Source organism: Cygnus olor, chromosome 7 (assembly GCF_009769625.2).
Source record: "Cygnus olor isolate bCygOlo1 chromosome 7, bCygOlo1.pri.v2, whole genome shotgun sequence".
NCBI classification, from domain to species: Eukaryota; Metazoa; Chordata; class Aves; order Anseriformes; family Anatidae; genus Cygnus; species Cygnus olor.
Window position 1 is genome coordinate 20,641,096 of NC_049175.1, and position 26,909 is coordinate 20,668,004.

Here is a 26,909-nt window from a genome sequence, read left to right on the forward strand (position 1 = left end):
AATCAGAGCTCTGAAGTCTGCCTGTCAGACTTAAAGGGGAAAGTTCATTGCAATTGCAACCAAATCTATGAAGCTGATGTCCTTCAGTCAGTGTTTTAAACCAGTTTGAGAGTTTAAAACACTGACAAACAAAAACACCTACACAAAGGTTTAATATGTGTGTGTATTACCAGAGTCAGCTGAAGTGTAATAACACTTCTGGGCATTCTAAAGTAGAGGCAAATGCAGACCTAGCTTGTTAGGAGATGTTTTTTTGGTTTGTTTGTTTGTTTAAAAAAAAGCACCAAGATCGTCCTTAAAGATTTTCATATAATTAAGATTTACCAGTTTGCTTTAGAGGTGATCTTAGTTCTTTAAGTAATTGATGAAAGAAATTACAGTGTTTCAGCAGAAAACATACTGCAATTGCAGCAGTCCATTTATTTTTTTCTTAGTCCATTTACTGATGAGCTCTTGTTCCAGTTTAGGTAGAATAATAATAAACAGAGGATTGAGTTTACTTCCATTCCGAATGTTATAACACAGTAATAATAGCAGGCATATTTGTTCTTTTCAGGTCATGTTCCATTTTCTTATGAATGACAGTAAAATCTGAAGTCTGTAATTAATCATTTGGAAGCAACAGTGGTGTAGCACCTTCTTTAGTTTAATTTCAGTTTATTGGGTTTTAAATTCAGATTGTTGTTGGTTTGGGTTCATTTAGACTTGCAATGGTCATGATACTGATTTTTCATGATAAGGTTCAAGTATTAAAGGTTTACTGTAATTTCTGTCACTGCTTTTGAAGACCATAAGTCAACAGAGAAGCATAGCTACTTTGAACCTGTGTACAATTTCTATGAACTTTTCTCTTAAAAGAAGTATTTACAACAGTATTTTCAGTTGTCAACATCTCTGTTGGAAAGAAAACAGTGCAGGCGAATCATTTTCAGATCATCTGAAGTGATGATTGGCTTCTGCTGGGCTACTACTCCACAGAATGGGCTATCTCAGAACCTGTTCTTTACATGTGCTGCATGGTATGTTTTTTGCATTTTACCACGCCATGTGAATTGTAACTTGTAACAACACCACATACTCTAAAGCAATGCTTGTCTAAGCTGTTCTGCTGGACTCAGTATCTCGGCAGAGCAGAACTAGCTGTGGCTTTGAGGAACAATAAGTGGGTAAGGTACATTGCGATTATTTGCTTTGAAATAATACTCTTTTATCTTTGATGCATTAAGTAGTTAGCTGGTATCACTATGTTGTGTTCAATCAGTGTTACTTAGATCTTGCTCTAAGTTTTTCTTACTTTTTTTCTTGTTTTGTCCCTCAGTTTGTAAGACTTGTATTGTTCAGCACTTTGAAGACAGCAATGACTGTCCCAGGTGTGGCAATCAAGTGCATGAGACCAATCCGCTAGAAATGTTAAGGTAAGCTGACATTGCACGTTTGCTGAAATGGAAGGACAAACAAACAAAACCAACAACTATTAATGTCCTTATCCTGAAACGGAATTCAATTTTTTGCCTGTTAGTAAAATGTGTGTGTTGACTGTTCTTGACCACAGCTTCTGTCAATTTTTCATCTCCCAACAAATTGTAAATTGAGATTTTTCACATATAATACAAGGAGGAAAGACAAGGGAAAGGCACAGTAAGGCTTGAGTATATTGTACAAATGAAATTAAATGTTTTAAAACCTCTATTAAACAAAGAAATGAACCAAGAACTTTTTATGCTTTACATGAACAGAAGTTCAATAGTCCTTTTTTCTTCTCCTCCTCCCCTAGATTTAGGGGATTCCAAACTGTATGCAACCTTTTCCTTCTTAGAGCAAAGCAATGTAGAAAAAGGATCACACAAATAACTGAATGTTTTCCAAGGGGTAGGTTTACCAATCTGAATTGACATTGCTGTCAGATTAATCAAAAGAGAGTTGTGAAAGAAGGTTTTGACACTGAAATTGTCATTGGGAGATTGTATTTTTAATATCACAATAACTCACACGTCTTCGTTCAGTCAATTATTTTTCTTGAAATTCTGCATTCTCTTCTGGTGATGTTATGTTGAAACAAAGTGATTGCCATCCTACAAGTATAGTACAGAGAAATCAAGAAATGTCATCAATAGTAGAATTTCAAGTTTTCCTAAAATGATGAAGTGCTCCCCCCATCCTTATCGTTTCCCACCTTCCCCAAGATCTACTGATTTACCTGCTTTCTCTAGTATACATGTTGGGAGTCTATTGGAGGTGAAGGATTTCTGAAGAGAAATTCTTTGGGTGAAAATTAGCTGAGGAAAACAAGCGCTGTTTAATATATTCATTACAGAACACATGCTTGCTAAATCAACCCACAAATAAGTATTTCCCATTTCTATCAAAGGAGTTATTTTTACTCTTCTCATCTATTTTTCTTGTTTGCTTTTTAGAATGTTTTACAGGCTCAACTTTCTTACATCGTATAGTTTGCTCCTTCCATATATGTCTGTGTCACCTAATATGATCCAAGCAATTTTAGGAGAGGTGTTCCATACCTGATCTTCCAGATGGATTTTTACATGCCTAGTATTTGGATTATTCAGATAACAAACTTAATTGGCCAAACATTGGGAGAGTGAGCAACAGCCCAATCATGCTTGTGAGAACTATTTGTTTATTTTTAATGGAAACCGGCTTATTTTAGCTAGAAAAGAATTTGAATCAGTGATGAGACGGATCTTCAGAGGAATCTGGAGAAACCAAAGCAGTAAAAAGGAAACTAGATGTTTCTTGGTCACTGTGTGTGCAGTGAAAATGAGTAAAATTAATCAGCTGCTACCCAGGCAAGGCTATCCTGAGTGACTCATGCCGATGCTTAAAATCGTAATTTGATGTTAGTGATTGGCCCTAAGGAAGCATTTCTTCCTTCTCACAGCTACCTTTTGTCTTCTGTACAAGTTAAAAAGACAAAACAGAGGGTACCATTTTTCTTCGGGGTTTATTTAGTGTGCAATACTGTTGTGAATTTAGGAAGAAATATTCTTCTGTCAGCGCTAAAATAAATATTTATATCTGCAGTTTGCTAGAGGTGGTATTATTTCCTAATTTCCTTGTGTTTGCCATAATTTGTCATATTTTGCTTTGATTTTTATGATGGATATGTGTGTGCACATTCCCAGATGTGCATGCTTCAGTTAGATACTAAGAGGGTAGGTGAGAAAGATTAAATTCAGCAACTCTAAGTGGTGTCACTACCTTAAGTCTTTGTCATCCAAATGTTTTTGGAAGGGTAGGGTTAAAAGGGTTTATGTAGATATTTACCACAAGTATTTTTTTGACCTCCTGTCAGCATCTGATGCACTGTCTCTGCCGCAACAGGAGATGCTGTTAGACTGCAGAAGACTGCTAATAGGCTGAAAACAAAAGCATTTTAGAAATATGTCTTTTATTGTGACAGGACTATTTCAGAGGAGCTGAAAAGGGGCGTTTTCTGAAATGTCTAGTAGATGTTTAGTAAAATAATAACATGCTTTAAGCAGGAAATGCTCGAAGGGTGAGAAAAGTTAAGATCACAAGCCAGAAATGTGGGAAGACCTATTTTCTCTGCAATTATTTCCTGAAACTCCTTTTAGAGTAATGGGGTTTATTGTCGACAAACTGCGTATAACTAGTAGTTTGCTGGTTGTACTTCAGAAAACAGTTTTAACCATTTGCTAAACTAACTATTGGAAGAGCACATGAGCAATGTAAAGGAATTATCTTTTTTGGAAGTTGCCTGAACAATTTAATACATGCATTATGCTCTCTCTTTAGAGAGACCAGCCCCATCACTGCTCAAGAGTGCAGTAAATTTCTGAGGAATGGCACTGTACACTCTAAATAGTGTTTTTAGTTGAGATGTTTGAGATAAACTTTATAAACTACTTTATAAACTCAATTCTGAGTAACTTCGTAGCTGTCTGAGTTTTTTAGATATATCTTTCAGTTAGCAGTATTTAAGGTCTGTTGAAACTGTAAGCATAAGTCTGAAATTCAACATTGAGCTCTAAAATGAAAATCCATGAAGAGTGTTAAATTCTGGAATTCTCTTTCCTAATTTTGTGCAATTATTTATTATCAATATTCCGTAGAATTTTGGTTGGTTATACCATGAAAGCATGCTTCTTAGCACGCTTCTCTGAATGCAGGCTTTCCTGAGTAACAGTCTTCATTTGCTTCACTTCAGATAATTAGCAATTAACAGAGTTGCTTTGATCATAAAACTCATACAAAATCATAGAAGAAGGGAAAAACCTACACAAAGCTGGCATAAATGCTTGGTGGTTCTTTCCATACATTCTGTTTTGATAGTTGGAGGATGTGGGGGTGCAAAGAGGTGTCTAAAATATAAATATTTTTGGTTCAGCTTTAACAGGAAGTATCATAGTAAACAATCGAGACCAACTTCAGAGTTATCTCAAGTAGTTTCATTTTGGAATGGGTTTGTTGCAAGTCACAGAAATACAAATCTCTTAGAGTTCTCATAGGCTTGGAGGGTAGGAGCACTATTGGATTTACCTGAAATCGAGAATATTTTTACAATTTCCTAAATTTGTCCCTTAATTTTCTAAATTCGTCACTATAGTTTAAGGTTAGATTTCCTGTACTCAGAGATCAAGTAGGTATTATTTTCTTCCACCTTTTTTTCCTCTGTATCTACTGGTATATTTTGCTTTAAATAGTATATATAAGGAAGTAGAAGTTCCTTCTGCTCACTCATTTAAGGAGAAGAATGCCATTGAGTAAAGTTGTATGCTTAAGTTATGTGCATCATAAATTTGCTAAGCATACATGTTTTCTTGCTGTTTTCTTGCTACTTTGCTTTTGGGCCATTGAAGACCAGTTAAAAGTGCAAAGGGGGAATTCTCAGAAATAAATGTAGAAAAAAAGAGCATGTATATGCCATCCTCAGGAATGGTTAGCAGGATTTTTGATTGAAGGTTGTGAGGTTCTCTCTTGAAGTCCTAATTTCTTTTCTGTTAATGTGTAAGTTATGAAGATTGGAGCTTTCTTGCAAGGTGGAATTGTTTCCAAGTAATAGTATATTTTCCGTTTCCAGGACAGGTTCACAAGTTCCCAATGGTCCCCTGTGGGAACTTCATAGAAAGCAGTACCATCTAGTTGTGTTAGATATTGAGAGGCAAGAAGAGCGAGTATGCCATTTGGAAAGGTAGACCTGTAGTTTCATGTATCGGACAATCAGTGTTTTGATGTCCCATGACTTTGTTTTCCTTCTCATTCATGAGAAAGTGCTCTCTATGCTTCTTTGCTTTCGGGGCAGTGTATTTCACTTGCTGAAATTTTTTTATTTTTATTTTTTCACCTTTATAAAAGAAACAATTTAAAAATGGATCATGGTGGTAGCTTAAATATAAATATTCTTATTTTATGACTGTCTCCATGAAGTGACAATTAAGTGACATAGAGAATTGGTCTCAAAACAAGATGATTGGTTAATGTGTCTGTTTGTAAACTTTTAATTACACACATTATTTTGAGAAGAGAACTTGGAATGCTGCTGTATTTAGTATAACACGTGACTTACTATCTATTAAAATTTCATCCAGCATTCCTCAACAGTAAAATCATCCTGTCATTTTCCTACTTTACCACCACTAGTGAAAAAGAGATAGTGAATAGTATTTTATAACAGGCCTATAATGTATTGTTAATAGCATATATACATACATGTACAAATAGAACTTTATATTGTATGTGTATATTGAGATAGATACGTATCATAATTGAGAAGATGAATTAAGACAATTTAAAATATAGCAAAGGTGATTATTATATTGTAGTTTCAGGATTAATTTCGAGGTAATTAATTTCTCTGTCTGTATTACTTGGTTTTGTCGTGGGTTTTTGTTAGGCTGTGGACAGCGAGTTACTATTCATAAGGGAAGATGTAGAGGGCAGAGAAGAAAAACGAAACAGTGAGAGACGGGAAACTGAAGGATAAGTGAGATGGAGTGTAAAAGCAGATGATATACTAAATGGATAGGAGACTAGTAAATCTGGAGAATGGGAAGAAAAATATTTTAGCTTCAACAACAAAGGTAAATGCACTGTGTCCTCTGGAAGGGACTGTCATAGCTATTTTTGACACTATAGAGTGTAATTGATCATATCAGATCAGGGTATCGGAAGACATGCCTATGCTGTGTCTTGTTGTCTGCTAGACAAACTCATGGCAGATATAAATAGAACTATTTTTGGTGAATTAACTTGGGTACTGAGAACTGTCTAGCCAGAGTAGCACGGATGCTGTATGGGCTTCTTTATGCTGCCCATATTGGTTTGTCTATGTTGTAATGAGTAGGGAACAGGTTCAATTTTTCCTCAGATGTATTAGAAAGGACTTGAACTCTTAAAATGAGTATGATAATGGAGTGTATCATTTTCATGCTTATTACTCATGACCTGGGCCTTAAGATTTGATATCACTTTTCTAAATTTTCTTTGCAGTAACATATTTTTTGTTTGTTTTTAATTTGTGTTATAGAGAAACACTTTACAGAATAATGTTTTTTTCACTTTCCCTTCTTTTTTGTCTTGATACATTAAAATGTAAACTTCCTGGTAATTTCTAGAAGAAATCCATTCAGGAGGTAGTTGAAATAAGCTTTAATGCATGTTTTTGCTCTCAAGCTAAAATCAACTACTTTTTCCATGATGTATTATTTACCAGAAACACACAATTCATTTTATTATTCAAAAGTATTTGTTTTTTAAAGTCAATATGTAAAATGCTAGTTTCTAGTTAATGTGAAATGTATTTTTTTTCCCTTTGAAAGGCTGGATAACACCTTAGAGGAAATTATATTTAAGCTGGTGCCTGGACTTCGAGAGCGTAAGTTTCTAATTTGGTTTTGGGTACTGGTTTGGGTGGATGGAGTGAATATGACTATTTCTAATGATAAACCTGTAGTACTGATTTTAAAATTCATATTACTGTTCTTTGATGTTAACTAGAGGAACTGCAGCGAGAAATTGAATTTTGGAAGAAAAACAAACCTCAAGAAAATGGACAAGGTGAGGTTTTGTTTTGTTTCTTCCTCCCTCAATGTTACCTCTTTCTAGGTAACTTTTCAGCTCCTCATGAAGCCCTGATCCTTCAAATGTTTGTGCATGTACATTTTTACTGAATTCAGAGATGACACAAACTCTTAACAAGTCTATGTAAATATAATCTGGGCCTTCGTTTACTGCTGCTTATCTTTTAACCAGTTGTTTTACAAACTCTAGCTGTTTTACCATTATTTTTGCATTTCCTTAAGCTCTCACAGTCATCATTCATGCACTTTTCCATTTGAATTCTTCATTTTCCTAATATTACATGCAGTAAGATATAGAATAACTTGAGTCTTTTTTACAGGTTATTTTCTGTTACTAAGTTTGACCAGCTGTGAAGTAGGAGGCTGTCAAGAATTAGTTATGACAAGTAGTAAAACAGTTTTCCACACATGCTAAACAATTGTTTTATATAGATATTTTTTTTTTTTGTAGTTGACCCATGAACTTTGAGAGCTCATTATTGAGCTGCTAAGTCAGGTGTACATCTAACTGTTTTTAGGCCCCTTTAATTTTGCTCCAGGGTTTTAATGGCGTACCCTACTTCATTTTGGGGCTTTTTAAATATTTCTGAAAGGCTCTGCTAAGCTTAAAAAAAATACAAAACCCACTATTTTTAGTGAAGGATTGCTGTCACATGAATGTCTTGCAGTGCTTTTCTGCATTCCATTCTTTGTAATATCTTTTTTTCAACTTCAGAATATTTCATTTTCTTTCCTACTGGTTTTGTTCACTTGCGTTTGGCATCTGTTATAAGCGGCTGAGTTCTTCTCCTCAGTTGTATAGTTAAACGAAAAGGTACAGGACAGTTTAAGTTATATTAGTTTATTACAACATGTTAACATATACTTTCTCGGTTTAAAAAATATTCAGAAAATATTTATGAAATACAGACCTGTTGACTGTTTCGAAAAACAGATTTATTGCTATATAAGTAAAGATGCACAGAGGAAAAGTTACATACAATTTGCAAATTTGTAGAATGTGACTTACTTTTAATCAATTTATTCTTCTGGTTCTTACCTTCCATAATTTAATGATAAGCCTAATGGAGTTCAGTTACCAAATATAATGAATGATGGAATTGTTTTTTGAGTCACAAACTCTCACAATATAATTTTAAGCAGCTACAGATGTATCCAGCTTTGTTAGGGAATGTGTCCTTGGGCTATAGAAATTTGGCTCTACAAACCATTTGAAAGCCCTGATGATACACTGAGACAAAATGACATATTTTTTCTGATATAAACAAGAATTTAGAATGTTGCCTAAGAATTAATTATTTTATGTGAACAATTTCAGTAAGAAGGGACCATTTCGGTTGTCAATACTATCCCCTGCAGTCACATAGTCTAGTTTAAGAGTCCGCCAGTTATGTACCACAGGTCCAGTGCAGTTCCCAACCTTAGCATTTAAGATCTGTGATAATATCCACAAAATTACAATTTTCACATTATCAAAAGGAGGAGGAAAAAAAAAAAGGCAAAGCATATCTCAGGCATTGGTGATATGCTGCACTAGGAGAGTAGTTACTAGGGAGAATTTATGGATAATTGTGTGATGCTGAAAAAAAAAAATCCTTCCTGGTACTTTCCAGTCTAACCTGGAGAAAGCAAAGGGCAACCAGCTTTACATTGACTCATTCTCTGGCAATCCGTTTAACACTGACTATCTGAGAACAACACAGGAAGTAGACAATTCCCAGGATTTGCAAGAAAGATGAGGGAAAAAATGTGGTACACCAAACTATGCCTTATGGAAAGAGGGGTGGAGTTAGGGAATTCTTTTGTTTTTTTCTCTCTTCCATTCTTGGCTTGATGTTTTTTAATTGTAGAATGCAGAGTCCATTTTGGTGAAATTAGATTTTTTTTTTTTTTTTTTTTAAAACTTGTATAATACTGAACTTTAGTATTGTGCCTTTACTGGGCCATCACATTGATTTCTGGAGGTTGCTTCCACAAATATCATTACTTCTAACATCAGCAAGAATTTTCTTTAGTAAATAGATTGTCTAGTGCCTTTTAGTATATGGAGGAGCATTTGAGTTTTTATCAGAATATCTTGAAAGGTATGACCTTTGTGTGTGTGTACCTGTTTCTGATTTTATGTTTTAACAACTGGAAATTTGCTAATTTCTTTAGTTCTGTAGCTGGTTTGCTTTGCCTTTCAAGATTTTTCAAACCACATAACTAAATCTTCCCCCAAATCTATTTTTTTCCATTCTAAACAACTTAAAAATTGAAGAAAAAAAAAAGCTCATCTTGAATATGGAAACTAAATGAATTGTGAACTAATTACTGTGTCTAGAAGCTTAGGCATAGCTTGATATTCACTGAAGTTTTCATTCTATATTCCCATCTTAACTCTTGTAAGCGATGTAAAAAGTTTGTGGTAAGCATAGGAAAACAGCTAAATTTGATTTTAAAGTTTTCCAGAAAATGCAAAAGTAGCTTATTCAAGTTACCTGGGCGTAACTTGTGATAATGTTTTATTCCAACAGAGAGCAGACCGTGTTTTAAATCAAAATAAGTAAGTTGGGGATACAAAAAATTATGAATGTATATGACACTGTACACTATTTCAAAAATGTAAAAATTACTCCTTTTTATGGTTCTTTGGTTATTTTTTTTAACCTATGCTCCACCCTCATGTAGATAGCCTTGCTGGGATTCGAATTCAGAAATTCAAATTCAGAAGTTCTAAAAGTTTGAAAACTGTAAGAGATGGTACCTTTTCTGAAGAGTTGGATGTTTAATCATTTCCTGTCACATAGAAATATTTTGTGTGTGTTTTACATTAAAATTCCAGTAGTAAAACTTCATTTTCAGAGATTTTTTTAATTGATCAATATAAGTATATACTGAACTAAAATTGTTGCGTTAACGTGAAGAAAAATACACTTGAAAATGAAGTAGGAAAACGTTTTTTTGTTTGTTTTCAGTTAATGTTTGTTGCCACTGTGACTTTTAATGGTTTTACACTTAAATAATACAGTCTGCATATTTTACAGATGAAAGCCCCAAAGCTGATAAACCCAAAGTAGATGAGGAATGTGATGAAAATGAAGAAGATAAAGACTATCACAGGAGTGACCCACAGATTGCTATCTGCCTTGACTGTTTACGCAACAATGGGCAGTCAGGAGATAATGTAGTAAAAGTGAGTAGTAAAAATAATCTGTGTTGTTATTATTGGCAGAATAGCAGGAACCAAATCATTCTGTAACAATTAGCAATAAATTTTAACAAGAGGTCATTGTCCTGTCTCCACTTCCACATTCATTTAGTCCTTTTGTTTGAGACAATTCCATGCATCTCAGAATTTAAAAAAAAAAAAAAAGTTTTCTTGTTTATCTTTTTTGTAGACTATAGTATCTTCCAGCATTGATGGTAGATAACTGTGTTACCCAGCAGATTACAGAATAGCACAGAAATATTAAAAAAGTTAGCTGTAGTTGAGCTACCTCACGCTTTCAGGATTGTTCTTCATATATGTTGTGCATTGAATGACTGGGATCCAAATCTTCTTTCAAAGAAGTGAACAAAAATGAACCGATGATGCTATTATGAATTAAAAGACTGCAGTAAAATGATTACTGGTTGAACAAAAATATCACTTACAGCTAGCTGTTCTTGACAAAAAAATTGCTTACATGCAATTTAATGAAAAACAAGAATGCATAGTTCCATAATTTCTAACATGCGTTTTCTGTTCTGTTGTTGCTTTAGGGTTTAATGAAGAAATTTATCCGCTGTTCCACTCGAGTGACTGTGGGAACTATTAAAAAGTTTCTCAGCTTAAAATTAAAACTTCCAAGTTCTTATGAGGTACATTTGAAAGAACAATGCTTGTATTTTTATTGCATTGCAAAATATTAGATTTTTATGAAACTCAATCATATTTAAACTTGAGGAATATCTTTAAGTCTGAGTCGCTAAGTACTATTCAATGTTCTAAGGTATATTTTCTGTCCTTAAATGGAAGTCCTCGTTTTATCACAATGGCTAAAACTTTCTAACCAATAAACTCATACAGTTGTAATAATTTGAGAGATAAATTAGTTTAGGTATTTTTATGTGAAAATAAATGCTCTCTCTTTTTATGTGGCTAATAAAAAAGTTACTTTATGAACTTTTCAGCCAATAGCTGTTGGGGAAAGGAGAGATGAACTAGACATACACCAAGTTATTCTTCAATTTCATTTTCTTTAGATATAAAAAACAATCCAGTCATTAGGAAGAAGTAACAAAAAATACCATTTGAATTTTTGAATCTTTCAAAAGGAAGAATTTTTTTTACATACGTGTATATATATATTATATATATATATATATATATACACACGCACACACACACACACCTTCTCTGGATTTACGTGGAATTTTATGGAGAGGGGTGGGTTGCAGAGTTATAAACTTGAGTTTATCACATTATTGTGATGTGTCAACTAGCCATTTTGTTGTCATTTGGTTTTGTTTTACATTAATTTAATCTCACTCTGACACCTTAAAGTTCTGTGTTATGTGGTATCTGCTTACTTCAAAATTTTAACATTTTTTTCCTCTTAAGAGTAGGAAAGCATTTATGGCTATAGTAATGAAAAAACAGCCATAGATTTTCACTGGAGGGTAAACTTAAGATGCTATAATACAGTTTAAATCAGTCATCTTTAACAGTAAGATAAACACCTTTTTGCTTAAGCCTTTAGTCCTCAAGTTAATGAAGAATCATGTCTTTATACTCAGAAATGCATTTACCTTGTAATTTATAGTTATTTTTAAACTAAAATTTTTAGGTTAATTCATAACTTATTTTAAAAAGCTGACAATTACAGTACTTTGGTTTTGTAAGTTTGGGTTTGAAAGGGCATTGCAGAGTACCTTCAATATGCAACACAAGGCTTTCTCTTCAAACAGACACTGTGTGGCATTGATAAATAGAGGAAACATTTATCTACTAGCGATTTTCTACCTAGTTTAGTAGATTTTCTTCTGTCAACATTTTCATTGAAAACATAAAAGTGAAAAAAATAAATTGGAATACTACTGTACAAAATAGCACATTGTCAGTATGTTGGATTTATTAAGATTTGATACATATTTCTGATAGAATCACTGTATTATAATAGAAGTTCTGGGATTAATTCTCAGAGGTTCTCTTAAGAGTTTATTTAGTCATGAAAATTTTGCATAAGTTTGTCTTACTGTTTGTTCTATTGTATTTTAAGCTGGATGTACTATGCAATGGAGAAATCATGGGAAAGGATCATACTATGGAATTCATCTATATGACAAGATGGAGACTAAGAGGCGAAAACGTAAATGCTGTTACATTATTAATAGATGATGTTTTGGTGTATTTATTGTAGAGAGTATACGTGCTTTCACAGCTTGGCACAAAATATATACCCTGACCCTTCAAAAACCCTGAATTTAAAAATTGATTTTGCATGACTTCTGGATTTCTTATTTTAAAAAGGATCTAGTGAGTGAAACTGTGCAGCAAGTATATTGTGTAGAATCTGAAACTTAAAATTAGCAGGTATACAGAGTTTTAATAGAAGTCCTGCTCAGAATTTTAAGTCAGCTATCTGAAAACTCCAAGCACTTATTCTCTGCAAATTTCCTTTTAATGACCTTTTACATCTTAATAGTTAAGGAATCTGCATCTGACAGTTCTTTATTTAGAATTTGTTTTATTGAGTCAGTAATAAACCGTAACACTGAAAAATTATGGGAGAAATCTAATTGATTTATGATTGTTTCTGTTAATACTAAACCCATGTTATTTAGCTATGTTGTATAACAAACACTAACATCCAGGTAACACAGCTAGAGGTGTTTTTCTTCTTGTATGTGTATATTTTAGAATATTTGATTTATTAAACAACCTTTCTTTCAGGTCTGATATTGTTTGATTTAGTAGCTCTTACATTTCCTTGTATACTAAGTATTTTTTTTTTATTGGAGGTCATACCTCCATTTCTTCTCTTTCAATATATATATTCATTTGTTTGCGTGTGGCTATTGATTGCTCTTCACTCCTTACTCCTTACTGCTTTATGCTACAAGCAGATTTGTTGCCTATCACTACCAGTGGGGGCTATATTGGAGCACAGCTAAAGTTATGCACTTAAGTTAGTTTATTAATCTGTAGAAAATTCCAAACTTTCTATACTCTTTTTAAGCTTTCTAGTACTTGGAATTAAAATGCACTGGGACTTGGACAGAGAAGACAGAGGATTAAGCACACTGTGGAGTTAACGATTCAAAAGTTTCTTAAAGTTTCACCTTAATCTGGAGGGAAAAAAAAAAAAAAAGAAAAAAGGGTGAAAAAATTCATAGGAACTAAGGGTGTTAATGTGTGTAGGAAAGTATTAATTACATTTGAAAATAATATTGCACTGAAATTTGATGTTTACTGAAACCCCAAACTATACCAGTAACACCCTAAGTACCATTTTTCTAGTACTGCCTTGACACCAGTGGTATGTGTTTGCCTAGCCATTTTATATTTTGTTAGCACTCGTTGTACTATTAGGAAATGTTGAAGCAACAACTTTAGTGATAACAGATTTTTGTCATGAAATTTAGTCCTGCAGACCATGCCTACAGATGGACCTTTGGCAGTTGCACTGGTTTGTAAGCAGTGGTAATAGCCATCTTGACAAAAAGGACGTTATTTATACTGGTTAATTTTTTTCAAAAGTCTCAGAACTATCATTTTAACCTTAAATGAATATAAAAGTTGACAACTTTTGCTTAGATTTGTAAGTTATGTTTACATACACAGAATATAGTCAGGTAAGGGTTCATCTTTTCCTTTATGTAGTTTTAAATCATTCCCCTGAAGTAAGAGATGACAAACTAAAACCTGTAAAAATTACATTGTGCTGGTGATAAATCTGGTATCATCTGGGCTTCTAATTTTGTTTTCCCTAACTTTGTTGGGTCCTGTTATAAAACAGAAGTTGCAATGGTAATTAATTAACGATCTCTTCTTTTGGATGAAGATCAAGTAAATCCATTATCTTTGTCTTTGGTACTATTCACTGTGAGCTTTTGCTGGCATACCTGTGGACCTTTCAAGAGGTAGCATAGTTAAGTGAAAAGATCCATTTATTCGTTAGAGAATTCTTTCTTGTTTTAAACAAGTAAATAAATTTTAAATTTTACATTTGAAAAATAAATTAAAAAAATAAAAAAAAGAGAAATGTATATGTCCAGCTGTGGATGCCTCTTATCTGATCAGAAAATCATCTCCTTCGCAGTTTCGGTGTCAGAACTGCTCATCTTCGCAAGTCTGCTCACAGGATGGCACTTTATATCAGGTAAGAGGCACTCACGACTGTACATATTACAGTCAGTAAGATCCTGTCAACACTATAGTTGTAATCCAAATTGTGGAGTTTTTATATCATCTCACTATAAAGTGTGCAAACACCATGAGCAAGGGCTATTTTCATTCATTCAAAAATAGCTTTATCGAATGAATAAATATACTCCATTCAAATTATCAGATTTTATGTGCTTAAAAGATAAGATTTTTAATTTTCATTAGGCCAATTATCTTGTTTCATTCTGTAGTTGGATATCAACATCAGTGTGGAAGTGTTATCTAACTTCATCCTTCTAAGTGTTGTCTCATCCTTCTAACAAGTAGCATTGGGCAGTCACTGAGAAAGGATCAAAACTGAAGAGTGAACCAAAAAAGACCATGCTGGTTTCATATTTTTAAGGCACTTCGTATGTTCTTTTTAATGGAGAGAAGAAGTGTTAATGCTTTCTGCTACGATGTTCTTTTCACTTCTTTTCAAATTAGAAATGGAATAATGACTTACCTGCAGAATATAACAAACAAAAACCTCCAGAGTCTGCAAATCGAAGTTGATTCCTAGATTTCATTGATCAGCTTGGTGTTTTTTTCTCTATATATCAAGCAATGTTTCAGTTTGCTCATTGAGCATTTTGAATTGAATTAATTTCTTCTAAAAGTAACTTTGAAAGTCTGAAGTAATGTTTTTACTTGAGAAAAAAAAATGATAGAGGGTTGCTCCTGCTGTGGATGGGAGTGATCTGCTTTACAGTCATGCCTACCTCACTACCTATACTCGCTCCACCATATTGCATTTTATTAGTACAGTTGGTTTGTATTTTTTTGTAACAGCACTTATTTACATGGCAAATTTTTCAGTGAAGTCTCTGCCTGTATGCACTTCCAATCAGAGTTGAGAACTTTTAGATGCAATTTATGTAATCAAAGTATTTGTTTTGAAGCATGAAGAACAAGTGAAATAGCATTTAAAAAGGTGGTAGCCATATCCTAGCTGAGAAAATCAGACCAATTTCTTATACTACAAATACATTTGTTAATTACACATGGTGCTCCCTGTCTTCTCTACTAAATGCTCTTGCTACTGCTGAATACTTCTGGTTTTATGTTTTGATTTCTCTGCACTCCAGTTTTTAAATCCTCAGCAAGTATGTTCACATTTAGTTCTGCTGATCATTTCAGTACCCTAGCATGAAAAGTTCAAGCTGTGTAGGTCTCTGCAGTAGTACCTTTCTTTTTTTGGTCTCTGAATTTTGTCTGTCTTGCATTTGAAGGATGCAGTAAAATATTACTGGTTTTAATGATAGCTTCTATAATAATTCTTGACTTTTCCAAATTTGCAATAAAAAAGACTTAAATTATCTATGCCCTATGGCAGAGGCTACTTAAGCCCATGCAGTTGCTGAAACAATAAGATTTTCCTGATTTTTATGCTATAGAAAATGATCAGTAAGTTAAGAGGAAAATGTCAGACTTAAATGAAACGCTGACAGAGCGAAAAAAAAAAAAAGAGATGTTAACAACTTCCAGCAACAAGCACTGAGATATTCTGTGACACTTTCTGGAAGCCTATTCTTACCTCTCATACCACAACAGTTTTGTCCAATTAAGGGATCCAGATAGTTTATTTGCTAATTTTTCCCAATAAGAACTAATAAAAATGTATTGCTAGATCTGAAGTTGAGGAGTTTGGATTTCAGGGAGGGGGAAAAGTCAGCCCTCATTTTTCAGTAAATCAGTTGACAGCAATTTGACCTGAGTTTGATTGGGTTTTTTGGTGGTGGTAGTGTGCTTTTTTTTTTTTTTTTTTTTAATACCAGAGGAACCTAGCTCCTGTAAAAATCAAACTGTATACATCATCTATAGATGGACCTTGTTTTACAAAGTATAAAATTTTAGGATTATGTCAGCAGCGCAGACATAAGAGGATTTATTTGAACATTCCAGTATGTATCATAAAACATAAAAATCATGAAATACATAAAATTCAGATATAGGAATTTTATATTTATAACAAATAATTACAGTTGACTTAGAGATAAGATATAGATTTGAAGTACAGCTATGGAATTAATTGTTGAAATGTATAGAATTATTTCATATATATAAATAAAACTGATTGCAATATATATGTATCATAGGGATAAGCTCTGGCTATTCTTAAGGCAAACTTTAATTGCATTTCCTTAGTATTTTTTGTGAATTATATCTTCATGTTATTCTTGTCTGTTGTTGTTTTTCTCTTGCTTTTGTTTTTAGTCTTATCCTATGGTACTTCAGTATCGACCTAGAATTGACTTCGGTTAGACCAAAGGGCCAGATCCCACTGAGATGAATCCTGCACTATTTGTTTACCCATCGACAGATTGCACAATGAATGGATGTGCCTGGATTAGGGGGACACAACCAGATTTTCAGCATGCAAATAAGGACATTGTCTTTCTTAAAATTGTCAGTTGCATCTTTGTTGTTTCTATTAGAGCAAGCCAAGTGCCATTCTGCTACTGAAATGTGCATAAGATATTTGTGAATTTTACAAGTGTGCTGCAAATCATAGCCAAAATCATGAAGTGTACAGTCAAGATTCAAAAACTATGGAATATTTTTGCTTGTGTGTTAGAAAATTTTTCTGGTCCTAATATTGATTACACTAGCAAAATGGCAAAGTGCTCATTCCATGTGGTGTTGCAGTTTCACACACTTACTATTTTACTGAATATTGTTGTTTAAATCATAGAGTACTGTACAAATAGCTAAGGATTATACCTTGAAGATATTTTGTATAGAAAATATATTTAGAAAAGTGGTGATTGTGCCACTACCTTTTTCTTGATAAGCTTCTCATGGGTCCAGGTATAGCTCACTCATGAGTGTGCAAGAGTTCTTTTGTAGTGAATGAAGATTAATTACCCTTAACAAGAGATGTTTAACATGATAATTCAAAAAAGTAATTTTAAATTGTCTAAATAGACTCTGCCAATATTGCTTAAAAGCATAGCAGCCTTTGTGATTGCACTTTTCTATGGCTACCCTAAAGATTGGAATTTGGGATACAGCTATTTTTGGAAAATGGCTTCTGGTCAGGTTACATTTCTTCTAATAAAGCCTTCATAAAAATGAAGTTAAAATAATTTATCTATGAAACAAATTTCACTGTCGGGTTACAGCCAAGGCAAAATTTACACATAGTTATTGCACTTCATGGTAAGCACTTCCTTTTAAGATTGGGTGAAGGAGCACTTCCTTTTAAGATTGGGTGAAGGATATGCTAATAAAAAATAACATAGCTTTAATTACATTATATATCTCTTGTGAGTATCTGGGGCTTAGAATTCATTGTAGAAATTTTTCACTAGTTGAAGCCACGTCATAAGACTATTTCCATAAAATTAGAGGCAATGCAATACTGAAGATAAGCAGTCTGACCAAAATAATTGTTTGGATCATTGTTTTTTTCCTAAGATCTGGTAGTGCTGGATAGAAGAGTGATTGTTGCCTTAGGTATTGCAAACAAAATTGTTCAAGTATAGAATGTTTATTGAGGTTTCTGGTAATGTTGCAGGGAGCATAGTAATGCATGTTTCCTGTAGTCTTCCATTGTCTTTGCTCTGCTTAAAAATCAAATGAGTTTTTTACTTCAAATTCTGTGGAGATATCTGTAGTTCAGTACCTTTATATAATTTTTACTTAATACACACCTGCTAGTATTGTAGATAGCTATTTACTTTCCTATGCCTTTTGCATACAACAGAAAAGAACCAAATCAACTTTTCAGAAGCTAATCTAGTCGTACTTAGGTCAAAGTGAAAATTCTATCTTGAAAACCTTGGGATCAGGTATAAAAGATAGATGCAAGGCTGTAACTCCTTTTTAAATGTATATTCACGTACATTAGTATGTTTCTGTAGGAGAAGCGTGTATGCTGTGGATTAAATCTGGCCCCCTTAGTGTTTGCAGGAGTTGCAACGTTGATGACCTGAGGAATCCATACATAGTTAGGTTAAGTCCTGCCATTGCACTCCAAAGCCCGTATGACATGCAGAAATAAAGATGCTGTCGGTAGCAGTCTGTTTAGGAAACCTGCCATTGCAGGTCAAGGTTGCACATATTGTGCAGATGCCAGTGAACCTAGGGAAGCAGAATGTTCAGGAAGGTGCTGCTCCTTTCTACAGGCATAACGTGCTGACTGGTACAGGCACTGCTTCGCCCACCCTGTGGGTGGGAACAGGGCCACATGCTGGCTGCAGGAAGTGGTCATCTTTTTTGTCCACACGGTGTATAATGTGCTGCTACTTGACAGAAGTGAGAAGAGACTCCATGTAGGGAGGGCACTGTTTCTTTGCAGAGAAAAAGTTCTTTGTGTGCATGGAGGTCCTTCTCATGGAGCAGCTTGTCAGATCAGAGCATGCATTCTAATTGCAAGTCATTGTTACCTTTAGTATATACAATTGTTTTATATGGTATAAATAGGATATTATTTGTAAATATTTACATGCACATGCAAATGACACCTTACAGGTTTTTATATATTTCACGTGTTTTTATACCAGAATTTTCACTGTAGATTCACCTAACATAAAATGGCTGTTTCAGTTTATCATGAAACAATACTACTCTACAGCATAATTTCTGCTTGGTTTGGGGGACACTTTGTTTTCTCAAGAATTGCTCTTGCTGTTTTGACAAATTTGAACAGATTTGATGGGGAAAAAGAAAAAGAACAACGTGTTAATTTTAATGCATTTTCAGTTGTCTTACACAGAAGTTTTCATCCAGCGAGCAGGACCCTTGAAATTTAACTGCTTTGTGATGTTTTCTGAATGACATCCCAATGGAAGATTTGATGTTTAACGACTTTATGTATTCACAATTCAGAGAACCATGAATTTGTCTTGATCAAAATTGGATACTGTTAATTCATGGTATTTTTTGGGTGTAACTTAAAGCTAGTTTACAGAAGGCAAATCTTCATTTTAAGTATGGAAAATACAGATAGATATGATTTAACATTCCCAGCTGAGAATTATGGCCTTAAATGCTTTTAAATGCATATAATCTAGCCAACTACCTACAATTTATGCATTTCTGATTTGATGACACAGCGCCTGAGTGCTGTTCTACTTTAATAGTTTTTGTAGCAGTGAAGTGCCAGTGAAATACATGTCTAAACTGGGCAGCTTGTATAACACAGGCATCACCTTTTTTACAGGAAAATTCTCTTCTGTATTGTACGTATGTGCCATGTGTCTACAGATAGGCATATTTGATTCATTTGTGCCAATTAAAAATACCTGAACAACATAGGAATGTGAGAATGCATGTACAGATTCCTGTGTGCCAAAGATGGAGTAAGTGGAACGAGTAGTAAGCGTTCTACTAGAACTGCACCATATTCCGTCACAGAGCAGATTACTGTATACAGTGCACACTTTCTGAATGTTTCCATGACAAAGTGTCACCACTGCATGTTTGTAAAGAATAGGAACATAAAAGAAGTGTTGCTGCAACTGTTTTTCTTAGGCTTTCCCGTATTGTCAGTACCTAGCTGCAGAAGAGTAAGACCTAAAAAATTCGACACTACTACCTAACCTTGCTGTCTCTTATTTAGCACATTTGGTGCTTTTTTTTTTTTTTTTTTTTTCTGAAAGAGAAGAATTGTCTCTGCTTTTGTTTTGGGTAACATATTAATGAAAGTTTTAAGCAACTTTTCACTGGGCATAGCTGTATGCTGCATTTGTCTAGTAACAAACTAGCTAGAATTTACAAGTGAGATCCTATAAAATCTCAAACAGTAGAGAATTCGATAATCAAGAAATGTATTTTCCATCATGCCTTGCTACAGTGCTCCTAGCTAAGGGCCTAGTCCTTTAAAACACATTTTTATTTGGATGAAATACCAAATAAGATTACTACGATAATCTTAAGTGACTCATCACTACTGTACTTACTGCTCACGTGAGTTCTTCTGGGATTTGGGTCCTAGCAGTATGCAACACTCTTAAGTATATTGGGCATACTCAGCTAGCTTGCAGCTATTATGCAAAAAATAATAATAAATAAAATAAAAATAAAAAAATATGAAAACTATTATTTTGACTTTACCGAAAATGTTATATAAAGTGCCTGATTATTAATACAGAATATATTTTAAAACCATTATTTGCATTTGGCAGGTTAATATTTCCTTCTGTATCTTATCAATGGTCTTAATATCTTCAGCAAGAGTATTTCATAATTCTTCTGTATTGAGAAGCCTTCTTTCATGTGAAACAAGCAGAAAAATAAATGTTCTGTCAGTTTTTTTTCAATTTCAAATTATCTGTCTCAGTAGAAACTATATGAAAAGAATACTTGTATATTGAAATTATTTCATTTTCTGTGTGAGGTGACCTTGAATTCTGAATCTTGATCTTTTTTCTCCTAGGCTCCAAAGATTTGACTCTACTTTTCTCTGCTGCAGTTATCAAAAACAGTTCCAGTATATCTGTAGGAGAAGAGATTATCACATTCCTTTTAGGCATAAGATAGACTCTCTCTTCTCCACTGCAGACAAAGTGATGGTGCAGAGTTCCCATCTCATCCATTCTACATGTAATTTTTAGGGATGGCTTTGTAAGAGAAGTAAAGAATTTCTCTGCTGCTTTCTAAAATAGCAAAAAGTGCTAGTGTTTAGTCTTTAATTGAACCAATCACTGAATTGTATTGTTCCTTTTGCTTGCGACAGAAGGAATAGTCTCCAGCTCTGCCAGGTACTACAGCTGGTAGAAATTCTGTAGAATAGATAATTGTTCAAAACCAATCTTAAGTCACAAAATAAACATACTGAGCCCTGTTTATAGAGGGACTGCATAAAGTACTGGTCAAAAACATAGAATAATCAAACTCATTTTTATCCTGGAAAAGACCCAAAGCAGTTAAGACATGTTCCTATCCACAGCAAGTATATAAACATTGTAGAGATGCTTAAATCAAGAGCGTGTTCCAATTTCTTCACTTAAACTAGACAAGCTGAAAGCAAGTGTTCAAGAAAGTGAATAATTATAAAAGGTTAATTTGATGATTAATTTGCCCTTACAAAGGGACAATCACGTAGGTACAGCCACTACTAAGATAGAAGAATGTGTGGCGTGTCCCTTCACAGTTACAACCCCGCAAATCTTCTGGTCTTGTAGTATAAAAATAGTTTCATAGCTAAGGCTGAACAGGATGGAGATTCTCTTAGGAGCCAGGGACTATTAAAAGAGTTTGCAGAAGAAAGCAAAGCAAAACAAACCTAGACTATGTGACAGACCTCCTTTTGCAGTACAGATACCAAATTGCTGATTGTTATGACAGCACCTTTTTGGACAGAGAGCACACCTGAACTGAGTCCAGAAAAGCTCCACAGCATCAGTTTTCTAGCTGTGAGAGCCAGCAGGTGACACTCTGCATCTCCACTGCATGTCTTAGAACAAGTTAGAAGCAGGTGCCACCCTGACATTAAAAAAGCTAATGCTTAATGCCAAAGAAATTCATGTTTTCTTTTGGAATTAAGTTAGTGTCTCCTGGATTTCACCAAAATGTTAACAGTTCTGCATTTTGAATCCTTTATACCCAATTTGAATGAGATAATGCTTCCGTGAAGTGTTCAGCTAGAAAAGTTTGTTTGAGGAAGGATCACAGTCTACTGGAGCATGTTCCAGGATGGATTCCAAGATTCAAGGAGTTTGATTCACGCTAAAGGAAATGTGAAAAGCTTCCAACTGCTCCAACTATTAGTTTTATGATGTATGGGGAGTCTAGTCTTCAGGCCTCAGTTGAAATGTCCTTTAGTAGGGATGTCCTCCAAAAGACTTGTAATATTTTTTCTTCGTAAGCAGATCTACTTGTTTAAGTTTTTTGTTTTGTTTTTGTTTTGTTTTGTTTTTTTCCACTACTATACTGCCCTTAGATCAGGTAAAAACATCAGATTCCAGAATAGGAGATCTATTAAGGGATTTCTAACTGAGAGATTCTTCCACCCAAGTTATGTGATATACATCTTCTGAAGTCAGGTAGCTTGCTGACACAGTTAAAAAGGATGTCGTTTTGCTCTCTAGCAAGCAGTTTAAATCCACGCAGTGCTGGTGTGTGGCAATGAAATGGAAGAGCTCTGTAGACTGGTGGATAAGCCCAGGCTACCTTTTGTACCTGTACAGAACCAGAGAGCTGGTTCAGTAGACTCAGGATGGAGGAGACATTCTGGAATGAAAGGTGTCTGCAAGTGGATTTTTTTTTCTCTAATCACATTAATTTTAACCAAAGAGAGGCATTAATTGGAATTTGCATGTTTATCTAAACCGTACAGTGTACTTTTATTTGAAGTAACGTGTATTTTTAGCAAAAAAAAATCTAATGAGGTGTAACAATGTGACAGATAACAGGGTGAGATGAACAGAAGTAGTTACTGTGCATTTTCCTTTTTCGTGATTGTGATTGGACAGCAAAATAAGGGTTAAGAGTTAGTTGCTATATCAGGTACAAGATTGCTGCAACAGTAAAACATTTGTGCTGCTAGTTAACATACTGAGGTTTGTGTTACAAATGAAGTTGTAATAAAGATGTTTACTAAGAAAGTGAGAGGCACATATTTTATGATGGTATTCTACTCCTAAAATTGTTTTGTATTATAGCATATTGAGTAAATAGACATTCTTGCTGTTCTCTCATGAATTTTGATGCAGTAAAATGAAACTTGCCCCCTTTTTACTGAAAAATATAACTAATTGATTTTAAAATATTTTTTGTTGTCAGATACTTAGTTTGTTCACAGAAAAAGTTTCTTTAAAAAACAAATTATTTTTATGGATAATCTGATTGCCTAATAGTTTTAAATGACTTATTTAATACCAAAGTTAAGCCACCCAGAAACTGACTTGGAATAAGGCACTGGCGCGCAGTGGTGGAGAGCTACATCTGGAGCTTGTCCAGCAGAACTTCCTGGTGGTGACTGTGTGTCACCAACTCAAGGGGTAAGGCGTCCCTACAAGTTTCCAAAACAAACTATAAAACAAAAACGGGACTAGCGTAAAGTTAACAGACCTAGAGTAGCTCTATGAGTATAGCTAATGTTCAAAAAGAGCACAAAGGCTTGCATTACTGATGTGTCTGCTATACCTGGCCTGTGAACTAATCAAATACTTCGGTGTGCTGTCAATCCTGTAAACCTTCCGAAGCACAAAATATTCACCAAGCTACTTTGGCATTTTCTAGTTGTAGTTCAGTGATATTTTGGAGGGTGTAAAGGACAGACTTGGAAGATGAGAAAATATTGTGTTTTACAGATTTTTATAGATATTTTTTTAGCAAATGGCATTGCTGTCCTCAACATGAGACCATTGATTAGCAAGAAGTCGATTATTTTACTTGTGCAGTATAAAATACAATAAAGAAATCTAAATACCCTAACTTCTTTTTCCAGAATAGTGAATAACTAAACTGGAAAGTAATAGGGCAAGTTAATTATTTAGTTGACTGAAATATTTCATTCTAAAAACTTACCGGTAGTAATTTTTTTCTCAAATACGAGCTTCTTAAAATAAGCATGAAGCAGTGCGTCATTTTTTCCCTTATTGCAGACTTCACTGTTGACAGGAAAGTTATTTTGCCTTTTTTTTTTTTTTTTTTTTAATGCAGAGCCTGAATTGTTGGATGTTCCAGGCTCCTGAATAGATGCTATAGAGTTAGTCTCAATGGATTTTCTTTGGGATGGGGGCCTAAGTGTCCTTATATAAGCTGTGATCCAAGTTATGATAAGAAAGGAGCCTATGGTGAGCAGTAATAATGTTCTAATGCTTCCTTGCATTTGATCAGTAGCTATTGGTTTTTAATATAACAGCCCTCACAGTACTTAGGAACTCATAGAACATACTGTGTTGTTATGTTGCTAACTTGTTTTAAAATATAAAATGTTTTAAGCTTTTTGTCAAAAGTGATAACATCATATTACAAATAAACCTTTTTGTGGTTGTAAAATTTAGCTTATAAATCATTCAAATTGAAGTGAAAAAACACAGGTCATTGTTAATGACAGTCTATCCTACTATTAAGAATATATGTATTTTTGTAAAGGAAAAGCACTTGTAGATATTTAATCAGTCCAATATCTATCTATGTTAATGTTTTGGAAAAAAACAAAATGCTGCTTAGAGAATCACTTACATATTTTTATTTGTTGTGCTCAGATGCATTTTCTGTTGATTTATGGAATGTTTATTCTGTGTGAAGCTGTATAGTTAGTACAGCTGGGCTAAATGCATTTCTTACCTGAACTTAATGAAATGGATGTAACTCTGCTATCACATATTCTGTCCGATCAGAAACCTGTTTGCAAAACATAGATTGGTGGTGCTGTTTTTCATCTTTGATATTAGCTTCATCCTGCTTTAGATCATTTCTACTTCATAATAATTATAAAAAATTCTAGCAGACTTCTGTGGTGTTTGTGTTTTAATAGATGTTTTAGGGCATATTTGGTTATTCAGTTATATCTTATTATACTTACGAACATTTATATACAACAGTGACAAAAATTTACGTATGGTATTTAAAATGCGGTTCCCCCAGATGAAAAATGTGCCAGATTAGTCAAGTTTAATAATTTTCCTCCAAAGGAAACTACTGCTAGGTACATGCATGGAATTTGATTGCATCACTAAAGTTTATGAATATTTGTACAAATAGTGTTTTGTTTTTTTGGCTTTTTTGTTTCTTTGTTTTTAATCCAGAATAATTCATTTCTTCTAACATTTTGAGGCTATTCGAAACTTCATCCTTAACTATATTTTGACTCAATATAGTGGATTTACACAGTTTCAAAAAAAAAATCAAAACAGAATTTTATTGGAGTACTATTAGAGACTGGTGACCACATTTGTTTGTAGTTATTCATGTACAGTCCAAATTTTATTTACTTGTTTCAGTGGGATTCTACAGGGTCTTCTCAGTGGTTAAAGTCTTCAGTGGAGTTACTTTGTGTAGTTCTCATTGTAGCTAAGACTCGAAGTGGCCCAGAGGTCCCACTTCCTCACTGAATTTTCTTTCATGGTTGGCTTGTTCAATGTCTAACTAATATTGTTTAAATTTAATCTTATTATACTAACCTTCCTGTAAGTAAATAAGTTTTGCAACATTCAATGTATACACTAGCAGTAGTTTCAGTGTTATAAACACAGCTGAGTAAATACTTGCAGAATTGTGAAATAAGGGGAGAATTTCACTTGAACTATGAATATTTGTCGCAACAGTATCTTATTAATATGCATGCTTCACAAAGATCAGTGAGTGATCAGTTTCTAATGTGTTTTATTATTTGAATATTGTACATATTTATAACTTTTCTTAAGAGCTTATTTACATATGGATTTATTGGGGGTCAACATCTCAGGGTCCACAAAGTAGCATTTTAAAAACTTAAATCCATTTGGGCTATGAATGCAATACCAGTATTGCAGTCTTGTGTCTCCTAAAGAACCAAATACTTTGTGTTTCAAAGTGTTTAAAAACATTGTAAATTTCATCCAGTTCTACCAAAGGAATATTTTTTCATATGTGCTGATATCATTAGAAACTGAGTTGTGGCCCTGGAAAAAATGAGATGCCTATAACTGAGTTAGCACTAGAGAGCAATTTAACAATTAGGTAAATGAAGTGCCGGCACTAATTTCCATTTTGGCAAAAAGCTGTGGTATTGCCTTTTGGTGCATGTTTGAAGATGCATCTACATTTGTAAACAAGGTTTTAGAGCAGTAGCTCACGCAAACCCTGTAAATGGACCTGTTCGAATCTTGTGTATTAAATATGATTGATATGTAATATTTATAATTATGTAACTACTTGTAAGTTTCAGTACCAGTGATGTTAAATGGAGTGCTTCATGCTAATGTCAAGAATGTTCACAGCACCTTTGTAACCACTGATAACAAATTGCAATTTGGTATGACCCGTGTGATGCAAGATGCCTCTAGCCCAGTTGGATTAATCTTATAAAAAATCTAGATGAGCAAGAAGTATAACTAATCTGCTTACTAGCACTGAATTGCTCCTTTCTCAAAGCAATAAATATATTCATGTTGTAACATCTGTTGTGCAGCCTACATTCGAGTTGTTTTGTTGCATTGTTTCTATATAATTTATTTTGTGCAATAAAAAAATCTCTGGTTTTATCTGACTTTTCTCTAATTTGTAATAATACTTCAATTAAAACCTTTGCTAGCTTTATGGCTTAGTCATGGAAGTAGGTGTACTATCAACTCACAGAAATGCAAAATTGAAAATGGAATGCAGAAATGTTTTACCTTATAGAAAAAGCAGAATGTACTTAAATGGCCTAATTTTGTTCTCATTAACGTCAAAGGGAGCATTACCATTGATTTTCATGGGTGCAAAGCCTGCCAAGCACTAAAGTTGACTGGATTTGGCACCCCATCTGCAAAATATACACGCATACTGAGTTATTGAGAAGAAAAACAATGGAGGAAGAG

At 33.9% G+C, this 26,909-nt stretch overlaps 1 protein-coding gene across 5 annotated transcripts in view; it reads left to right on the forward strand.

Moving 5' to 3' along the window:
• PCGF5 (polycomb group ring finger 5) overlaps nucleotides 1-26,596 on the forward strand; it is a 61,293-nt gene extending 34,697 nt beyond the window's left edge. For 3 of the 5 annotated variants that reach the window (XM_040563565.1, XM_040563567.1, XM_040563566.1), the window contains exons 3-10: nucleotides 1,319-1,415; nucleotides 6,801-6,856; nucleotides 6,979-7,038; nucleotides 10,088-10,236; nucleotides 10,806-10,904; nucleotides 12,305-12,394; nucleotides 14,348-14,407; nucleotides 16,669-26,596. In XM_040563565.1, coding sequence (XP_040419499.1) covers nucleotides 1,319-1,415; nucleotides 6,801-6,856; nucleotides 6,979-7,038; nucleotides 10,088-10,236; nucleotides 10,806-10,904; nucleotides 12,305-12,394; nucleotides 14,348-14,407; nucleotides 16,669-16,716 — 659 coding nt within the window. In that variant the 3' untranslated portion in view covers nucleotides 16,717-26,596. The remainder of the gene's footprint in view (nucleotides 1-1,318; nucleotides 1,416-6,800; nucleotides 6,857-6,978; nucleotides 7,039-10,087; nucleotides 10,237-10,805; nucleotides 10,905-12,304; nucleotides 12,395-14,347; nucleotides 14,408-16,668) is intronic. The other 2 variants (XM_040563569.1, XM_040563568.1) reach the window with 1 other exon arrangement.
• Nucleotides 26,597-26,909: the final 313 nt, after the last annotated feature.